General features: G+C 39.1%; 2 protein-coding genes across 2 annotated transcripts in view; both read right to left on the bottom strand.

Moving 5' to 3' along the window:
* Positions 1-8847, bottom strand: part of psmd1 (proteasome 26S subunit, non-ATPase 1) — a 39680-nt gene extending 30833 nt beyond the window's left edge. The window contains exons 1-16 of the mRNA XM_018673113.2: positions 8671-8847; positions 7440-7483; positions 6759-6832; positions 6385-6554; positions 5927-6135; positions 5440-5583; positions 4805-5031; positions 4346-4406; positions 4093-4221; positions 3902-3990; positions 3692-3770; positions 3431-3604; positions 3142-3253; positions 2800-2996; positions 2272-2367; positions 1544-1608 (exon numbers count right to left, since the gene is read on the bottom strand). Of these exons, the coding sequence (XP_018528629.1) occupies positions 1544-1608; positions 2272-2367; positions 2800-2996; positions 3142-3253; positions 3431-3604; positions 3692-3770; positions 3902-3990; positions 4093-4221; positions 4346-4406; positions 4805-5031; positions 5440-5583; positions 5927-6135; positions 6385-6554; positions 6759-6832; positions 7440-7483; positions 8671-8686 (1886 nt within the window). The 5' untranslated portion in view covers positions 8687-8847. The remainder of the gene's footprint in view (positions 1-1543; positions 1609-2271; positions 2368-2799; positions 2997-3141; positions 3254-3430; positions 3605-3691; positions 3771-3901; positions 3991-4092; positions 4222-4345; positions 4407-4804; positions 5032-5439; positions 5584-5926; positions 6136-6384; positions 6555-6758; positions 6833-7439; positions 7484-8670) is intronic.
* Positions 8848-10102: 1255 nt separating this feature from the next.
* On the bottom strand, positions 10103-13264 carry LOC108881249 (uncharacterized). The gene is made up of 3 exons (XM_018673117.2): positions 12376-13264; positions 11674-11787; positions 10103-11170 (listed from the first exon to the last, which is right to left on the bottom strand). The coding sequence occupies exons 1-3, from the start codon at positions 13157-13159 to the stop codon at positions 11070-11072; spliced, it is 999 nt and encodes a 332-aa protein (XP_018528633.1). The 5' UTR covers positions 13160-13264; the 3' UTR covers positions 10103-11069.
* Positions 13265-21059: the final 7795 nt, after the last annotated feature.

Here is a 21059-nt window from a genome sequence, read left to right as displayed (position 1 = left end):
TTCATCAAAGTACAACAGGACACAATCATAATGCCTTAGAAGATCTGCAAATACTGTTACTTAAAAGTGACTCAATACACCTGGATAATTTGTTTTTATTATAAAACACCCCCAGAGGTAATTTAATCAAAAGACTGTTGTAACAGCCTACAGCCTATCGATTTATGTGGGCAAGTAAGAAAACTGTGGGACTGTGTAGTTAGCAATTTCTCCAGTCCCTCTATGCTTAATAATAAAACAGCCTAAAATCATCCTACAAGTAGTTATTAAAATATACAGAAATAAATTTGATCAATGGTGCAAGAAATATGAGATTTGGATAGGACTCCCTCTTGAGCTTGGTATGCCGATTTGGAGTATGTCACTATTTTATTTTTGCTTAGACCAAGTCTGTCTCATTGTTAACAAATAGGAACTCTGTTGATTTAGTGAAGAGACGCAGAAATGTAAGACATTTAAATTCTGAGGTGTCTTACTTTTGTGCAACTGTGCGTGTTGGGAGAATGGAAGGAGATATCCTTGAGCCATTAGGGTGCAAAGCTGGAGAAGAGGAGGCCAACTGAACTGTTCTGGTTCAGAAGTCTTTCTAAACACAGCGAAGATTTACACAAGGTTTATCTAGCGGCCAATTGATCACAGAATATCACATAGCCTTTTTTGGGCTTAAAAATGTACACCGAGATATTAGTGCACTGGCTAGGCTCTCTGTTTAACACTGCTCTGGCCTCTGATGGCTAAGTCCCTATAAATAAGTCAGGGAAGAAAATGTGTGAGTGACAATGACAAGAACGTTCAGCCTCGTCTGACAGAAGAATACCTTCCATAAAGACCAGGAAGTTATTGCAAATTCTAGACAACAGTGCATCTAATCACACCAAAGAGAAGGTGTTAATGTCTGTACACCTCATCAGAAGTACAAAACTACAAATTTTTTAAATAACAAAACAGAATTGCAGTTGTTCCTGAATAAGCATGCTGAAATGCATGCAGTATCACCACTTGCTTTAAATAAACCAGTGTAACCAGAGTTTTACTGGTTTGTATCAAATAAGGACAAATGAGTTTGTTTAAGAGTTGTTCTGTATGGAAAAGCAGGAAACTGTAAAAATATTTCAGTGACATATTTGTGATAAACACAGCAGAGAACCTAGGAGATTACACTGAATGTTGTACGATGGAGTCTGTTTAAGAAGAAAATGTTTAATAACATTGCTCTCTAGGACTGATTACAAAGTTCTCTCAATACAATACCCAGTTTTAGTGCTATACCAAAATTTAATTTCTGTTTAAACCTCACCTTGAGGAGTATAAAAACAATTTTTAACAAGACTGTTTTTTAGATTTCCAAAAATGAGCCAAACTACACAAATGAATTCCGCATTTCATTTTGTCTCAACACAAAGCAATGTGTGTTGGTGCAGTGGCAGATAAAGAAGTGAAATTCTGGCCAAAACCTTGAGGCTTCAAAGAGACAAAGCATCTGGTGAATGTAAAGCAAATAAATAGAATGTTCACAGCTCAAGTAAGTCAGTCTGGATCTTACCTGAACAAGATGAAGCCGATGGACTCGACAGCAGCTCTTCTGACGTCATCATTCACGTCACTCACCTTAATCAAAATAAGCAAAGCAGTCACATAACCAAAGTCTGATCCTGAGACTCATCAAATCCTCCAATTAACCTTAATGATGTGGCTCAGTTACGGCTCACAGAATGAGGCACATGCTTCACTATTGCACCATCTCATAGCTTTAGCTTGTGTAAGGCACCACCTACAGGAAAACATGCTGAACTGTTGGTGCAACAGGCTTAATGAAGTACACTGAATAATATGAAGCTCTAAATTGCAGTGTCATCATTTTAAACTGGCAAACCTGTTAGAATTAAGTGTTTCAGTGTTAGCCCCAGCACTATATTCTATATTCTGGTGATTCTACCAATTAACACCAATTTCAATAAAACTGTTCTTGACTTTCTGAACTTCAGTTACAAATTCACGAACAATTAGGAGCAACACTGATGTCCTCTAGTCAAAACTGAATGTGAGTTTAATCATCTAAGGCTAATTAAATGTTTAACTCCCAATAGAAACTAATATCAGTCTTTTTAAACAAACATACATCACTGTATTAAACTAAGTATTATGAATTATGATGCCAGCTACAGTTACACAGCCCTTGCCCTGGCATTTGCTTCGCTGCCAGCATGATAAACCTGTCTCCCACTCAGTGAAATACTGTGTTGTGAGGAAAACCAAACAGGAAACACTCACAGCGACATGTAGCAGGCGTCGAATGGCCTTGTTGTTCCCGGAGCCACAGTAGGCCATTCCCACAGTGTACATACCAGAGCGCCGCAGGATGGGGTCCTATCATAGACAGTGAGAGGAAGCAGAGCTTTGAGACTTTATGTCTGAATGCAGAGCTAAGATCAACATAATTTGAGTCATTTCCCACATCAGGTCTTAAAGAATAGTTTCTGTCATACAATACAGAGGAAGAGGCTCCCATATGACGTTAACTACACACACAACCTGGAGTTGTATGAGTACATAAATGACTCAATGCATCAAACAGTACAACTTGAACTGCAAGGTTCATGGAGTTCAATGACCTTGTAAGACACACTCAATTTTTGTAATACCCTTTCAACCCCTTTTCCTCTCTTTGAATGAATTCAGCTTGTGTTACTCCAAGTGTATTTTGTCATCATGTGCATAAGCTGCACAAGTGCCACAAAAACAAGACACTGCAGTCGTCATTGTTGTTGGAAAATAATTGGTTTGCTCTGAGTGCCTCACCTTGTCTCTGCAAAGGCTTTCAATCAGGGCATCGGCCTCCTCCATACGTCCATACATGACCAGGGCGATTCCCACAGCCAGGCCACGCAAGATCTTCTCGTGCTGTGTCTCTTGCGCGTAGCCAACCATGTCCTCAATAGCCTGGGCTGACTTGGACCCCAACATGACCAGGCCCAGAGCCAGGCCTGCAGCTTCACCTGGAAGGTTACATAATAACGTACATCACTTAACTAGATCACACAGTAAGGCATATTAGAGACATGGCAAAACCACTACCTACAGAATACAGCTCTGTATATGTTTGACCTCTCTATTTAGATATTTTGTCAATGGCCTATGCACCTGTGACAGCATCATCCTGGTAGAGGTTGGACTTGAGGAGATCATAAACATCCTGTCTGGCTGTGCCCAATGCAGCCAAACCAAGGCCAAGGGCACCACCGTGACGGACAATCTGTACAACAGGAGGAAAATAAATAAGTAAAACAGACCATGAGAGATGGAACACAGGATGTATACCAACCAACTGACCCAGTAGACTTTACTGATCCTTTTGTGATACACATTCAATAATATATGTCACAATAAACCAGCAATCAAAGCAAACATCCCAAAAAAAAAAACAACTCACATCATTGCTGGCGTTCTTGAGTTGACTGAGCAGATAGTCAATAATGTCTCCACCATGGTTAGCATGAATGAGTCCCAGAGCGTACAGGCCTCCTCCCTCCTGGTAGGCTGAGCCAGGGGAAGTATCTTTGGGCAAGTAGGTGGCCATTAATTGGAGAGCCTCTTTCTCATGGCCCTGAAAAACACAGCACGTTCAAAATTAAATAAAGTCTGGAATAAACTTAATAATGCTTTTTTGATCATATTATCATCGTAGACTTACCTTGTGGATGACACCCAGACTTGCTGTGGCTGTGAACTTTGCCCAGTTGGTGGCTCTTGCAAGCCATTCTAAGTTTTCTCTACAAAAGTAAAAAAATAAAATAAAATAAAATAAAAAACTTTGGTCTAAATGTCACTTGGACTAAGTTCGTTTCTCAGTCTCTCTATGTGATCTATGAAATAGATTGCTTTGTTCTGACAGCATAGTTACCTGAGGAACTGGTCACTTGTGGTTCCCGTGTGCATAAAAGAGTTGGCTATTACCGTGGCTGTGTGGCACACTGAATTTCGGACTGCATCCTGGAGTGATGGAGGGAAAAAAAGCTCAGATAGAAGAATGACAGCACACTCCATGTAAACAATACTTTCTTAGTTATTCCTTTTGCTACTAGCCTACATTACCTTTGTGTTTTTGAGGATCATTAGATCTGTGTTGTTATTTCGGATTAAGAACTGCAGGTGCAGCTCAATGGCCATCTCTCCGCTAAGGATTTTGATCATTTTGGCGTTCTGGTCTTTGGGCTCATCCTTCTACAAAAACACAGAGAAGCAATATGATGAGATGTCAAAGCTGCTCTATTTAGACACAGAAAAGTGACAGGCACCTGGTATTATTACAAAAGTGCCACAATACAAAACAATCTAAAGAGCTTACTGTTTCTGCTGGTTTTCCAGCGGGGGAGCTGCCAGCCTTGTCATCTGTCTCCATTGCATCACTGTAATTAACAAAATAACAACTTTCATTAGTGTTTAATCACCTCAAGACAAGTAACTAACACAATACCTATAATAAGCCTATGCAGAGTTTCAGTTAGTTCCTTAGGTCTCCCATATATTTACTGTACTCGACCTAATAGGCCATTTAGTCTCATTTCAGCAGGTATGACTCAACGCTATGCAAAAACTAATGCACAACACATGAGGACTATCCTCTTGGTGTCACTGTAGGTCATCATGTAGGTCTGCAGACTCATGGAAAGTCTAAACAGGCATTTTATGAAGCTTGAATCAGAACCATTAGCAGTAAAAATCCCTAAGCCCTTATGAATATAAACCACTCACACAGAGCAACAACCTAGGTATTAGCATGTTCTTGTTATTGTCTCCTACCCACCTGTCTTTGTCAGGTGTGGGCACAGTTCCTGTATTTGTGGAGCCAGGGACTGCAGGAATGGGTGTTCCAACAGTCCGCAGGTTCTGAATGACTGAGGAGAGGAACTGCTGGCTCGCACTCTCATACAGGTCAAAGCAGATCTGATAGGCCATCAGCAAGTTGTCCTCCTTCACTAGTTTCTCCAGGATGTCACTCACAGCCTGCGGGTCATCCAGGAATATCAGGCACTAGAGAGGTAAGGAGAAAAAAAAAAATTAGGTTCACAGCTTTTGCAAAATTTGGTTTTGTGAAAGAAGAGCAGTACAAACGATCAGCACATAGCAGTACCTATAATTTAGATAATCCATGAAACACATGAACAGCTGCTGGTATGACTCAGGGCTAATGTGGCTTTTAGCTAACAAACGAGAAATCATATTTTACATGTTGAGTATACTGAAGATCTTATGCAGATTTTATTACAGCAGCATCAGTAATAAATATCCAAACTGACATCAAAAATACTGCAAGTAATCAAGGAATTAAGCAAATTAATAAGTATGAAGTGTAAAGGTACATGTTAAAATTCCCCAGACAACCAATAACTAGCTGACAAAGCACCAACTAGACTCTGTTTTTGACTATTTAATGTTTACCTGGCAGACATTGATGAAATCAGGTTTCTCCAAGTTCATGTAGAGCTTGACCAGCACCCGCAACACCTCGTTACGGAACTTCTTGTTCTGCATCAGGGACATGCACACCTTCAGGCTGTAGGCAAGGAGTCCACTAACATCATTCTGCATGAGGGGATAAAGAAAAAACAGTTATTAACATGTTTCATTACATAAAGGGAATAATTCTGGACAATCAACAACAGTAAGCAAAATGTGAGAATCTTGTATGAGAATTACGCTTGTGCCAATAAGTGAAATCAGCCACTGTCACCATGACAAACTTTAGGCCATTAACTGTATTAGAATAAACTGATTCTCATAAGCTCCGTCAAAGTTTTGGGGCATTATCATGCAAAGTACTCTAGACTCTTGTATGAGACTTGGGGCTATCCTGTTCAGTATTAATGATTGCAGTAGATGTTCCAAACAAATGCCAAGTCAGCTGTGAGTGACAATAGCTGCTGACCGATTCCAAGATAGTCTTCTCAAACATGTCAAGGCGCCTGGTTTCCAGGGCGATGCCAATGGCCTGCTTGTACTTGTGATCGTCAAGGCAACGCAGGAACATCTTGTTGACAATGCCCTCAAGGCGGGGGTCGATGCTTTTCTTCTCCTCATCCTCTGGCAGCTCAGCATTCTCTACCCGCAGCTTGGTGTAATGGTCGATGCATTTGGCTGACAGACACAAGAAAAGGGATGAAAAGAGGGTCTCAGTTTCACTCCTAAATTCAACAACATAGTTCAAGTCCGCATCTTACTCTGAATGTCATTCACTGACTTCTCTACCAGAAAGCCCTGCTAGTTAGCTGAGGGTAGGAATTTGGAGGGTTTTTTTCTCCATTCATTTACTTCACACTGGCAGTTTCACTAAAAAAACATTTAAGTCTGGTAAATGAGATTCAGTGTTTTTCTTTCATCACTCACCAATAATGGTCTCCACATATTCTGAGTCATCTGTGACATTGAAGAGATCTCCGGCACCAAGAGCATAGTTTAGAGATTCCTCAAAAGCTCCGAGGTGGTAGAAAACCTTAGAGGCCACCAGGGCAGCAAATTCTCTGCTCCGAAATGTCTCATCCTCATACAGGACCTCGCTGAAAATAGACACCAAATGGTTACATACACTGAAAACTTGCTACAACAAGAGACATTTTTGTATTATTATTGAATGTATATGTATTATCACATCTGCACATCTGTTTCTATGACCCACAGGGCACTTTGTGCCACAAGGCAGCAACCTCTGATACTAGGAAGGAGTCAGTAATAGTCTCCAGGGTAACAGAAGTAGTACTTACATTTTATCTACTGATCCTGAAATCTCAGCCCAGAAGTCATTAACAATGGAGTCTAGCTTGTGTAGAGCAAACTCCTGCAAATGAAAGAGAGATATTGTATTCACATCATTTACATATGTGTACATACTGTGTCATTAGTTCAGCTCAGTTTACTCAATATCTTCTGTGCCCAAGAAAAAAGATGATGTGAAGGTGCATCCATACAGAGTTTAAACTTCAGTGTTATATTATGCAAGGCTTATATGAATGTAGAAGGGTAGCACAAAGCTGACTATAACAATATCATAAGACCCAAAGCTTGAACTGCATTTCTGTCACACAGTCAGAGGCATGCAGAGGTGATAGGCTTGTGGTTTCATGACCCATCATACAGTGAGTAAAACCAAAGAATGCTCATGAAGGAGTGTTAGTCTTTACAAGCCCTCCTTCTGCCTCCTTTTCTGTACAGAGAGAACTTCACACCACACTTCAAAGCTCTAAGGAAAACCTCCAGCTGTCACACTTGACTCTTGAAACATTTATTTCAGGAGGAGCCAGTGCCCTTTCATCAATAAGTAAAAACCACACTGTATTCTCTGCACTTCTGAATAGTGTTCTACATGATATGACATTAAATTCACTGTGTATGTGAGTTTACCCATCTTCAGGCACCTGATCCACTACTCTACAGCCAGTTCTTACCTTGAGCTGTGGCTCCTCCTCATCAAGGAGAGAAATAATTCCAGCTAAAAAGGGGAAAAAAACAAACTGATTAAGTGGTTTCTTGATTCAAAAATGCATATACCTTCTTTTACATTAAGATATAGATTTTAATATTAAAAGTTTTTACAAAGCTTAAAATAAGCCACTTAAGTTAGACATTATATTGAACAACAGTCTAGTTAATATGAACACATGAGGGGTGTAGTGCTCCGCCCCAGTGGAACAAGTGTTCCACATAGTGTTTAAGTGATGCATGGACATAAACCAACTGATGTATCTCACTGTCAATCAACATATCAATAGCCCTGGTCTTAAAAGCAAAATGAGCTATACTGCTTGTTTTTAACACATCCTTGTGTGTCATTATGACGATCCAATCCACATGTGAGCATCAAAGTTAGGTTGTGTCACATTAAACTTAATGGAGAGAGAAGTTGTTACGTTTTGACTAAAAAGATACATCTGTTATTTAAACCAAAAGTCCAAATCCTCAAGAATACATATAAATAATACATGCTTTAAAAATATATATGACAAAAACTTCATCGTCTCAGCTGTAGTTACAAAACGGTTTTAGGGCTGTGGCTCAAAGGCTTAAAGACGTTAGATGTCAGGTGCATCTGATTAAAAAGTTTACCCAATCAGTAAACAGATAAAGAAAATATCAAAGTGGTACTTTGGTACTGGGACACCAGTTATATTCAATGATACAACTCCGAAACTTTTCTGACGAACAGAAACATGCTGTAATGTAGCACACAGAGCACGGTGAATGATTAAATCCAAACGCGTTTTGCAAAATACAAGACAGTAGGATGTACCTAAGGCACAAAAGAATATATGACACGTTTCATCGGGAATCGTTGCTTACAAGAAAACCGTTGACATGTTTTCATAAACAATGAATATGACGACCTTATTATCTGAATAGCAGTTATCCTATACAACACTGTTAGCATTAACATTACAATAACTTAATGTAAATTCCTGAATTTTAATAACCTTGAGGTGGTTAAAATTGTCGCCTTGTCACACCAAAGCCACATTGAAGAATGCGTTTCCTTCCTGAAAAACATTCTGTTGGATTTATTATCTGTCACTGGCGAACGGCTGGACGGACAAATGCTACATTAGCTGTGTGACTCAGCTAAATCAATGGCAGCTAGCTTAAGCCACGGCTACCAAAATAAAAACACTTTTTACAACTCACCGGCAGACGTTATCATGATCGGCTCTTTATTCCCTCCTCAGCCCCAAGATCCCGGTTCGACGGTGGAATTCCGTGTGTTTAGAGGAGAGATGTAGAAGATAACAGACTTATAGTATGTAAAACAGATGAACCAGGCGCAACCGCTGCTTACTTCTTTTTGTCCAATACCGCAAGTCCCCTTCTAAAGGACCTCCGCTGTAGGTGGCCTCAATCGCGCCTGACTAAAAAAACACACTGAACTATTATATTTATTATATTTAGCGGTATTTCCTCGTACATCAGATCAACCCGTGTTTGCTTTACAAATTGAAATACTATCCCACAACTTCGCATTGCAATTAAAAAGGACTGTGGAAATATATTCATTGTATGTATTTATAGACCGGCTTTTCCATGTACCATACTTCTATGCTGTGTACCAACCTCTTTATATACAGTCTATGGTACCAACCTGAGTCATCAGTGGAGTCAAAATACGTTTTTAAATTTCTAAACAAAACAAAAAAGAAAAAGACGTAAAATGTGTGTGTCTTTCTCACTGGAATAACTGATCATTTAATAATATGATCAGTAATAAAATTAGAGATGACCATTAAATTGATTCACTGTTTTTATCCCTCAAGTCTTTGTCTTACAACCAACTTGTTAAAACCACATACACTGTTTGTGGTGTTTGTCCACTGACACTATCGCACTCTTATTTGTCAATACTGTAGAATTTTTTCCAAGGATCTATCTGCCTTTCCAAAAAATATCTATCTAGCTGAGATGGAAAAATGTTGTTTGGTTTCCTTGATAAATAACGAGAAATTCTGATCGATGTTATTATATTCATAGCCAAATTTTATATCCACAGCAAACTTTTTCCTGGCTCTGATTAATGAAATTGGTATTTATTTATATTTATGTCTTCTGGTGCCTTTATTTAAAGATGAACCTTCATGGTAAAACTACTCTATTTTGTTATTTGTTTGTATTATCGCTCTTAAATAAGTAATCTTTTACTGGTATTATATGATCTTGAGCTAATACTATCTGGTGTTGCACACTTCATGTTGCACATGTGCTTGGTCCAACTTCACTAATAAAAACCGGTCAGTTTAAAAAATATATATCCAATGCTGTACAGTTTCCGTAACAACTATTCCTATTTGTCTCTTCTGCTGCTCATGCTGTGGCATTTGACTTTGAATTCATCTCTGCCTTTTTACATACATATAATAAAAAAAATAATAATAAAAAGTTTGCCTGGCAAATGAGGTTCATTGAACTCAAGAGACATCATGTGGCTTTCATTCTGGCAAAGATAATACTTGCCAGTGCAGTGTTGACTGAAGGACTTCTCCAGCTGCCCTTTTAAATCTCAGAATGTCTGATTTTCAGTCTGGTGAAAGAATAGGTAGAGAATGTCCTTTTTCAGTAGAGATACACACAGGTTTAAATGTGTTTATTTATATGAATAGACAAACCAGTTTGTAGACTACATTACAACATAACTGAAAAGCAGGTTGCTCCATTTCTATTAAAGATAATACTATTCTTAATAGCACTGATCTAAGGCACAAAATCCTGATAAATGTGAGTGAAAAAAATACCAGTTACTCCTGCTCAGTGAGTCAGTTTTTCTACACCAGCATCTCACCTGGTCCCAGATTAGTTGTGTGATAATGTGAAACACTAATATAGAAATACGGAAAATTACACCATTACACCACCACCAGTCTGGACTGTTGACACAAGGCTGGTTAGGTACATGGATTCATGCGATTGATGCCAATCTCTGACCCTAGCGCCTGCCTGCCTCAGCAGAAATTGAGACCAAATTCTGACCAATTTTGGTGAGTCTGTGCCCACTGCAGCCTCAGATTTCTGTTCTTGGGTGTCAGGAACGGAGCCAGATATAGTCTTCTGCATCTGTTTTTAAGGTTTCTGTTCGATGTTGTACATTTTAAGATGGTTTTCACTCACTTTCACCACACTCACTGATGTTTTTAGCACCATTCTGAATGAACCCTAAAAACTGTTGAGCATGAAAATCCCAAGAGATCAGCAGTTTCAGAAACACTCAAACCAGCCCGTCTGGCCACAGTCAAAGTCACTAAGATCACGTTTTCCCCATTCTGATGTCCAATGTGAACATTAACTGAAGCTCCTGACCTGTATCTACAGACTGATCTGCACATACACAATAACCCTTTAGTGACTACCCATTGTAGATCACAGACAATGTGTAAGACAAGAATCACATTGGCTCAGCAGTGTAGATATTGAGCACCAAGAAGAAATGCTGTAATATGTAGTAATTCTTTATAGCACCATGTGGCCAACTTCTCTCTTGACTGTAAAAGCAGGATTGTCTAAAGCCATAGGCCTGCAGCCACAGGTCATGTGTCCTGACATCAGCTGTCCCCTCCAGCTGCTGGTTCTCTGTTCACATGAGGTCCAACAGACATGGAATTGGTTTTCAGAGGAATGCCTTCCTCTACGCTCCCAGTGTCACCTGAAAAACAAGTAGAATGGAATTGAGTTGATTTAACTGAAGACAAATCAGGTTGCAGTGGGATTCAGCGCAGTGTTGTAGTCTTTGCAACATAATGTCAATCAAAGTTTGGCCACGTTGCATTCTGGTATATTCAGGCTGGTCTCTTCTGCTTCTTCCATTTCTTTTTTTTTTTTTCTAAACGACTGTTGATCATCACTGTATGAGATCTGATCTAAAAAGAAGTTTGAGGAGTTAATGTATGAATGTCTTTGTCTGTCTGTTGGCCATGTCATAGACTGGCAACCTGTATCCATGCCTTTTGCCTATTTGGTGCAATCTGGGACAGACTCCAGTCCCAGGAGAAGCTTGAACAGGACTAAGCTGGTGTATAAAATGGATGAGAAAAAATAAAATGAAGAAAAGAAAAGAAAAGAAAAGAAGGTGAAAGACAAAAAGTATCCTGTGTGAGAAAAAATGCATATCAGACTCAATCAGACTGAACTTTGGGACCATGCCGCTACCTGCTTGCCTGCTGGTTGTAGAGTTGTTTGTGTGGCCTCTGGCTCCTCTTCTCCGAGGCCAGAACAAACATTGGAATGGCCAGAGAAGCGGGTTCCCTCTATCCCTGGTATTACCTAAAAGGACATAATAAAGCGTTTAGCAAATTGGCAGCTTATCTAAGGGTCTGATCACTTTGTGAATGCTCCCTCTGTTCCTGGGCCTTTGCAGCCATGCCTGGGAAGAAAAATGTGTGCAGAAATGTGCGGTCATCCATTGACCTACATAATTGAGTGCACTGATACAGATCATGACAGTGTTTGCCAAATATTTCTGCCTTGGACTTTCACTCTTACTGTACTAATTAGTGTGTATACAATTTTACTATCATGAGCAAATGTGTTTTATCTCCCAAGATGCCTCTATAACTACTTATTATATTCCTTTAGGATACTTTGAACGACTATGGGTTTCTAAATGTATGGTGAGCTGATTTAATTTCCTCATCACTATTTGCCTATGAGTAATAATTACATATAAGTTGTAGGATGCTGTGTGTAAAGTAGGCCCACCGGGGTTCAAACTTCATGTCAACAAACATCTGCCCTGATGACGTGTGCTTGAGAAGGAAAAAAAGTGTGTAAGGGCAAACTGAAGATTTCATTACATTATAGGACATTCACTACAAACTACTCAAGGAACATGGAGCAAGTATGTTAATACACCTGCTGTTTGAGAGGAGTATATGACTTTGCAGGCGTTTTTCTTGATGCTGAGCATTTTGTCCTCTGTGTTCGGGATGAAACAGCCAGTCCATATTGTCTCTGGTGGATGTTTGTGGAACACTGAGCGGATCAGACGCTCCAGGAGTTCCGCACACCGGCGCGTCTCGGCGCTCTCCTGTCTGGCGCGTATTAATCCAATCAGAGCCGGCCGGGCGATCTCGGCACGTTTTGTACGCGCCTTCACGTCCTTCAGGATCTCTTTTAAGCAAACTTCGTTGGAAGTTTTGCTGACAAATGTCTGTCTGAAGATAAAGATAATGATAGGAGAGTCTATCACTCGCTTTTGGCTGTAAACGTTTATCCTGCTCGTCGCCGTTTTCTGAGTGCCGCAGTTGCGCGTCGGCCACTTTTCCTTCTCCTTCACCTTCTCCCCGTCCTCTCCCAAATCCAAATCCTTGGGCCTCTTCACCGTTAGAGGTATTTCGCTGCATGTAGCTGTCTCCGTATTGCTGCTGATGTGGCTTTCACTTGCGGTATCGTCGCGATTGCTTGGGTTAGAGCAGTGCGGCTGCCCGTTGCTGTTCGCGTGGCCGCTGCTGCGAAACATGTCGTGTATAAACTCCTGTAATATCCCGGCATCACCCCCGTCCGCCTCTTTACTTTCACAGGCATCGCTGACCAAATAAATCCTCTCTTTACCACCGATCAGAGCTATAATCCTCTGAAACTCCCTCTCCTCCTCGGTTAGCGTGTCGTCCGCGGAGACCGAGTCTGTCATCATCATCCTCCTCTGGCACTTGCGGCTGCGCGGATCCGTTTTTATTTACAATGAACCGTCAAGCCATTCACCTCGCTGTCCCCTCTCTGTCAGGGGAAGTGCAGAAAAACTTCCTCGTGGTCATCGGGGGCACCGGTAAGAGGGAGGGAATAAATGTTCAGCTAGTATTGCTATTGGCTGGTCTATATTATGGGCGGGGCAACTGTCAGTGCAGTCAGACATCAAAGACAATGAAGTCAAACTTTAATGGATGATTAAACACAAAGCATTGATTTGGAAAAAAAAAAACAACAACAAAAAAGTCCTCATGAAGAAGAATATGGTCCTCAAGAATAATGAGTGTAGTTATTCTTTTATGAATTTCTCATAAATAATGCATGAGATGCTGGATGATGAAATCTCAGGGTGCTGAAGTAGCCTTCTTTACTGCCACAACTCTCATGGAAAAGAGTCCTTCCTTCCCTCCAGTGCTGTAGATTCCTGCCTAAGAGCAAACAAAGACACAACAGTCACAAGCACTAACTTCAACACAAGAGCTTCAAGTGCCTCACCTGCTTCTTCCACGTAACTGTCAAAATAGCTTCAGTGACTTCTTAAATAACCTTTCTTTGCCCCCCCCCCTGCCACCACCACCAACACCACTACATCAGCACTCTGTTGGGTTCCTGAGACTCTAATCCTTTAATCCACACATGCCTGTCCTTTAATTAACAGGTCCCGTCAGTCTGAAATACCACTGAGTTTGTGGATTACAATATAAATGAAATAACTTCAGCTGCTGTGCGTCTGTACTACTGAGGAATTGCTCCATTGTTTGTAGATGAATTAATGATAAAGTCTGACCAAAACCAACACAGAGGTTTCAGCCTTTGACCTTTAGACTCGGTGAACATTGATTAGTTGGGCGGTGAGTTTGTTGCCTGGCTTTTCTTCAAACAAAGTCACCATGCTCTTCTTTTATCATGTCATTACAATCTATCTGATGACGCAACAGCTTCTTTGGATATTTAGTCTTATATTTTTACATGTTCATTTTAGTTTTTCCAGACCAGCAATGATTTTAATCCTTCTCAACTACATGCACCACATTCTTTCCTGAGCAGACACCACAAAGGAAAGCTATATTTACATGCCTGTAAAATGATGTAGCTATGTTGTTTAATCTACTGACCTCTTTGTTCAGGGACAGGACCTGGTCAAGAAGCTCAATGGGACCACTGAGAGTTACACGGAGACCTAAATGAACTACAAACAAACAAAAAAAGAAAGAAAGAAAAAAGGAAGTTCTCATATGAATTGCACAATAAAAATGACACACAAACAACTGTTTCAACCATTTCTATTCAGATCTGGACTGAACAATTTTTGCAAGCTAAGTCTGGCCTTTTAATAAATATCAGGTATGAATCAGTAATTGTCATTGTTTGTCCTTAGTATGATGATCTTACCTATTCAAAGGATAATGAAAGCAATTGTTGTCTATTGTACATTTATAAATCTTTTAACTCATAAATCCCAGAGTTTCATCCAGAGCTTTGCACTCTTCCTTATAGTGTCACGTCAGACCACATTTCATACACACAGTGAAACAATGTCTTTTCATATGAAGAAAACAAAAATTAATAAAATGTGACATAAGGAATGCACAAGATAATTTCACTGGTTTCAGTGAAGATTTTTCAGTAAAAATGGGGGCAGGTATGGAAACAGTGGTTGACTATACACTCTACTCCTCTCCCTCCCGCCCACAATTGCTATTTTTATGTTTCTGTCCTAGCACCCAAGCAGAAATTCTTTCTTTTGCTGCCACCTTGTGGTTAAATTCAGTGGAGGGTCTGTCCTTACCACCACACTACGTTACGCAGCACTGCTGTATGTACAGTGTTTCAATGTCTAAAGTGCAATGTAACAATGGTTATCTACATCTATAAACCCCTTTCCCCCAAAAAAAAACACATGTAAGTGAGATAAGGTGGAAGTTACTGTATCTGGAAACATCAGATAGTGTCAAATGGGTCATGAACTACACCAGAGTCTACTAAATTGATTTTCAAAAACTGTCTAGTAATTCTACAGAAAAAGGTGTTATTCAGTGCTTTGCATTACCCAGATGATGTTATTTTAGTTTTCATAAAATATACATTTCACTGAGGGGTGCAGCTGTGTAATCACATATAGAGATCAGAGACTCCTCTCCTCAATTGACTAAAAGTTTCAGTAGTTGGTCATGGTTGGTCAGTTTATCTTCATTTTAGATAACACTGAATTTATTTAATTGTGCTCTGATGAGATGAGTGAGGAGGGTGTGGTGCAATTGCACAACCTGTGATTTTCTTGTCTGATACCAGATCTCTGAGATCGGAGAGATGAGAGGCAGTCAGAATATTTAGAGGCACAACAGAGTCAGCAGAGTCAGCAGAGGCGAGGCTTCTTCTTCTACGAACATTATTTTCAGTCAGGTTGGTGTCATACTGAATCTGCATTGGCAAGGCTGTGGACACATCACAGAGCAGACAGGACATTAAGTTATGATGTTTTGATTTTAACACTGTTAAAAAGTAAAATGTTAAATGAATATGCTGCTGTAATATGCTTTTATTAACTTGGCCAAATTTCCTCTTCAGGCAAGTACAGAGAAACACTGATAACCTGTAGCGAAGGAATGCTGCTGTGACTGCTGATCTGATGACCTGGGGTCAGTTCCTCTCCTTGGCCCAGATTCCCCTGAAGAACCTGACACAGTGAACATTAAACCAATAGGATACAGAGAAAAACTGTATCTTTTATCTCAATATTGTATATGGTTTGTCATTGTTAGCATGAAACTGAAGATGATACATTGGAAACATCAAATAAGTGATTTAAAATGTTAAACCTAAGACCAAAAAAAAAAAAAAAAATGAATTGGACAAAGTTTGTTTTTGATGCTAAATCTTTCTTTAGGTCACAGTAATCAGATTTGCATTTTACTTTTTTAAAATGTTCCCAGTTTTCCTCAGTGGTGCTTCCCCTTTATTTTGTGGTTTCCATTTCCCAGAATTACCTTAAACAACTTACAAAGAAGGGATGTTCCTTATCAGTCAAAGCTAGGTTTAGATAGTTAACTGGTTGGTGATAAATGCCCCGATTCTGCCTTTCTCAAAACACAACTTGTCTTGTTTGACACAAAAATAGAAGATATATTAAAAAATTACAAAGTTTAGTACTTTTGGGTGAAACACCTATTGGTCATCATTATACCTTTAGAAACTTTTTTTTTTTGGCAAACAGAAAACAACAATTGAAATCACATTTCTGCAGCATATATTTTTATGTTTACAAGTAACCCCTGTATTAGTGTAATACTCACAATAATCACAAAATGTCAACAACAGCACAGTGATGTGTGGCACACAGCACCATGCAGCAAAGAAATTTAATAGTTTTTTTTTTTTAAACAGATATTTTATAATTTAAAAGTGTAAATTGCTTACCAACAATAACAGCTCCAAAAAGCAGTAAGAAAAGCAGTTGACCAAAAGCTATGATGATCCAGCTTCTTAACCACAGAGGCACAAAACAAACTGTCTTTGTCGTCATAGTGAGTAGAGAAAGCAAATCCAGCTCTGGAGACAGTGTTGCTGGGAAGAAACATTATAATGCCCCAGTTTCAAACTATACACAATAGACTTGACCTGGAATAATGGGTATTATATTTCAGCCAGGTTTTGTCTCTTCACAAAGGCTGTGACACAGGGGAGTGGTGGTCCCATGTGGGGAAAAATATGGAAATACTACTACTACAATTTATCTGGCATAATTTTGAAGAACAAATTTGTTAAAATTAAGGTTAGCATGATTTGTAGATGCAACTCAATATTAAAATTTGTCATTATACAGATGAAATAATATAAAGAAATCAAGCCATGGATACTTAACAACTTTAATTATTGCTTAATGGTATTTTACATGTAACAATCTGTCTGGTGAAGCAGCTCATAGTAGGAGCGAGGGTGCAGTTAGCGATACTACAAATCTGTTCACTAGGATGGTTGAAGAAAGTATTCATGTTCTTGTTTCAAACTGAAACAAGCTTATTAACCAGACAGCAGAACAGGTTTCTGGCGTTATCATGACACCTCTAACTTGTGAAAAATGAAAACACCAAGCAGTATGTGCTAAGAGGCGTGTCTAGATCTCAAAGGATTTTTTGTCTCCATGATCTGCTGACGTGGCTTGTACGAAAGATTCTTATAAAACGTAACTTTATTCATTTTTGTCTGGATAATTTTGCTCATCCTTTAACTGATTTATAATTGTCATTATGTTCTGTGAGTATATGTGTATGACAGAGAGGCTGTGCAGTGGGGTGGCTGATGGAAAACTGGAGGGAAAAAAAACTTTATCTGTAATGGCTGGTGGTAGCAACACAGGTAGGGAGTGGGAAGGGAAGTTTAGGTGAAAGAGAAAATGGCAAACATTTGAGCAAGTGGATACAGACACAGAATATAAGTCTGAGGACATCTGGTGGGCAGATGGAGTATGACAGGTGACTGGACTGGATGGAAACAAGGTGGGAGGGGATGGCAGGTGCGAAGGAGGGAACGAAAGAGCCTTTGGATGAATCGTGACACTAGCGCTTTCCAAGTCTTTTAAATTTGTAATGAACTGGAGGTATTATAAACAGAATACATCTCTGCCTCTACCATCTAACATGAAAAAAGGTAATAAGCTAATGTAATGGCATAATGGAAATGTGATGTTAATCACATTCATGACATGACTCTTGATGAAGCCAGCGTGGACCCTAATATATAAAGTGAAATAATGTTATATACTGGATATATTGTTAAAACTGATAATGGTTATTGACACAGATAGTCTGCACTAGACTCCTATACCTCATTATAAATACTGAACTGTATATGCCTGTGGATGTGGTTGATGTTTACATATGCATGCAGCTTTGGAGTTTTTCCACAAGAGGGAGCACTGATAAAAGCAGATGAAGATTTCCAGAGTGAGTTATCCTGGATACCGCGATGACCTTTGGTTGTCACCAAACTGTTATAGGAACTTTCATAAACTATTGTCCATTGAATCCTCCTGCTGCTCATTTTAACAGAAACCTTTCATTGTTCTCTCTTAGTGTTATATCTCAATAACATAAAATAAACTCAGTCTTTAGCCATATGTAATTCGTTCATTGCTCATTTTTCAACTTTTGTCAAATGTTACAGCACTGCAGTGCACTGATGTTGTACGAGTTACAGTAAAATCCTGATCCCGAAATTATGAAATGTTTCAATGCCATCTCACTAATTAAAATATCAGTTATTTACAAAAATATTCAGTTTTTTGTAAATATAAATGTTAATACATTAGACTAGCTTAAACTGTGATTTCTTTAGAGACAGAAGATTGTTATGTATGAATATAAAACACCAACAGCTCTTAAACATCCCTTGTACCCCTATCACCAAACCATGTGTGTCAGTGTTTCTTTCCTTTGTAATATGATATATTTGCATATACTATGTTTGTATAATTCAACTGATATACCTTAAACACAGTTATGCCCCACACCAATGATGTACCACAAAGTTGTGTTTTAGGCAGCTGAATGTGTTTTCCTTTCTTACATATATTTTTAATCAGTTACTTCAGACATTTTAATACCGCATAACACCCCTTTAATTTTTTCTATTTGAAAATGGGGGTTTACTGTTTATTTCTACATACACCTTCAACGTTACAGGATTACTATTGTTTAAGTAAAGGTAGATTTTCATCAATTACAAGTTACTGTTGTGTACTTTAATGCCTTTCATAAATGATTACACAGGATCAAATAATTGTTAATTCATTACCAAACAGCCAACATTTAACAAAACTCTGATCAGTGTGTTGTGTAAATTACCAAAACAAATATTCTCCAAACAGCAGTTGCTCTGTCAGTTTCATCAATGTCACAACCACTTAAAGAATCACCTTTAGATGGCAGGATTGTATAATAATTGGGGAGTAGATGTATATCTGTTACTTTTCTGCAGAAAAAGCTTGTGCAGACTTTTACCCCCTAGATGGCAGCATTTTCCTGCTAAAATTGATATTCTTTACTTGCAACTCCAAGCCAACCCAAGTCCCTGGTACTGCCACCCAAGGAGCATCATGTCCTGCGTGTTACTGAATACATCACCAACACCACAACTCAATGAACGCTAGAAAGGAACAAAATATCCCCTTACTATCAGCATGTCATAACAAAACAAGATTCAAGATGATGAATATGAAGAATCTGAGTAAATTAGATGTCCTCTCAGTGTTAGGGCCAGCTCGTCTTGTTTGTGGTGTCATTACTACAGAATGACACATCCCTCACAGAAAATGTCCCGGGTGTGTGTGTGTATCAACACCGCAGCACCATCTGTTGAGGCTGTGGGACATGGTTTAGCTGGTTTAGCCACTGATTTGTACACTGATCGTCAGAAATGATTCAAACCACACGGACGTCACTGATTTCCCATCAAAAGATGTTTCTCAATTTAACGGTCTACCTCCAGTGTCAGTCACACGTCATCAGGCTGCGTGGTGAATGCTGTGGCTGTTTGAGGAGACTTCAGGCATCCAAGCGGCTGGAAAATAGATGAATGTGGTGGATTTGCACTTGTACATTTTCTGGCATGAGCGCTGCTCAAAATTCAAGATCATCTCACATCAGGTGCTCTACCTGATGCACTGGTACAGTCACCTCACTGTGCAGGAAGGCTCTGTGCTAACACACACTGGAAACAGCCCAGTGGTGGAAAAGTAAGTGCTATACTTAACCACACATTACTTGTGCTTGGGTACTTCAATTTTGTGCAACTCTAAACTTCTCTCCCACCACGTTTCAAACAGAAATATTGAACTTTTAGCTCCACAATATTATTCTGCCCGCTGTACTAGTACTAGTTAGTTTGTAGGTTAAGATTTACAAGCAAAACATTTCAGACTTGCAGGGCACCTCTCTACTTTATACTTTTTATACTTTTCAGTACATTTTGCTTTTAACATTTCTCTTTTACTAGATTACAGTTTTGAATTCAGGACTTTTATATGAAATTGACTATTTTTATAGTGCCATACTGATGTCTCTGTATGGGATCTGAATGCTTCTACCTCTACTGACACCTCCTAACACAGAACTGACCAGATGAATCTGTGCATGAGCTGTTTTCCCTTCAGTGATTACACCTGTTCAATCCACTTCATCCATTTTAGGTGGCAAAACAAGCTGTATATTCTTTGTACAGACTGACTTGTCTTCATCACTGTGAATATGGGTTGCCAGTGTTGCAACCTCTTGTAACATATGGTTCCATCAAATGTTGATGATTTCCATACTTTGTCTTTAAAGAAATTTAAATGTCAATCAAAGGGTTGCAGGCTCCTCTGTGGGTTCAGAAAATTCTACCACATGTGGGTTTCTGTAGCATATTTAAAACCCATCAGATTGCCTCAGAATGCATAGTTGTCAAGTTGAAAACAAGGTTATTTTATTTAGACTGTAGTTTTAATCCAATGCTTCAGTGAAACAACGGCATCACCATTCACTTGTCTTTAAATTCTCAAGGCAACTCTCTCTCATCCGCATTCCCTTGATCTTCTTTCCTGTTTATTGTTTTAGCTTTTAAAAATTTGGTTTTCAGAATTTCCCCCTGATATTTTATCACTGTGTTAAGTGGCTAAATGAGGTCTCATGCTCCTGTAATTGCACATTAACCGTTTATAAAGCATATTTAGAATTAGTGCTGTATATTTTACACAATAAATCTGTATGCACTACTAATCTGGTTTAAGTCTTTTTTTATGTGGTTCATAACATAGATAAAGCATGAAAATGTATGTTTTTAGATTCTTATGAATTCATGTTTAATGTTTAATA

The sequence above is a fragment of the Lates calcarifer genome, linkage group LG17 (assembly GCF_001640805.2).
Source record: "Lates calcarifer isolate ASB-BC8 linkage group LG17, TLL_Latcal_v3, whole genome shotgun sequence".
NCBI classification, from domain to species: Eukaryota; Metazoa; Chordata; class Actinopteri; family Centropomidae; genus Lates; species Lates calcarifer.
This window is presented reverse-complemented; position numbering and strand designations above follow the sequence as displayed.

What these genes read in the sequence shown, in the direction of transcription:
- LOC108881249 (XM_018673117.2), bottom strand. Translation starts at nt 13,159, where the DNA reads ATGATGATGACAGACTCGGTCTCCGCGGACGACACGCTAACCGAGGAG. An exon ending in ATACTCCTCTCAAACAGCAG is followed by an intron (nt 11,788 to 12,375) that starts GTGTATTAACAT and finishes ATGTCCTTTTAG; the next exon opens with GTAATACCAGGGATAGAGGG. An exon ending in TACAACCAGCAGGCAAGCAG is followed by an intron (nt 11,171 to 11,673) that starts GTAGCGGCATGG and finishes CTTGTTTTTCAG; the next exon opens with GTGACACTGGGAGCGTAGAG.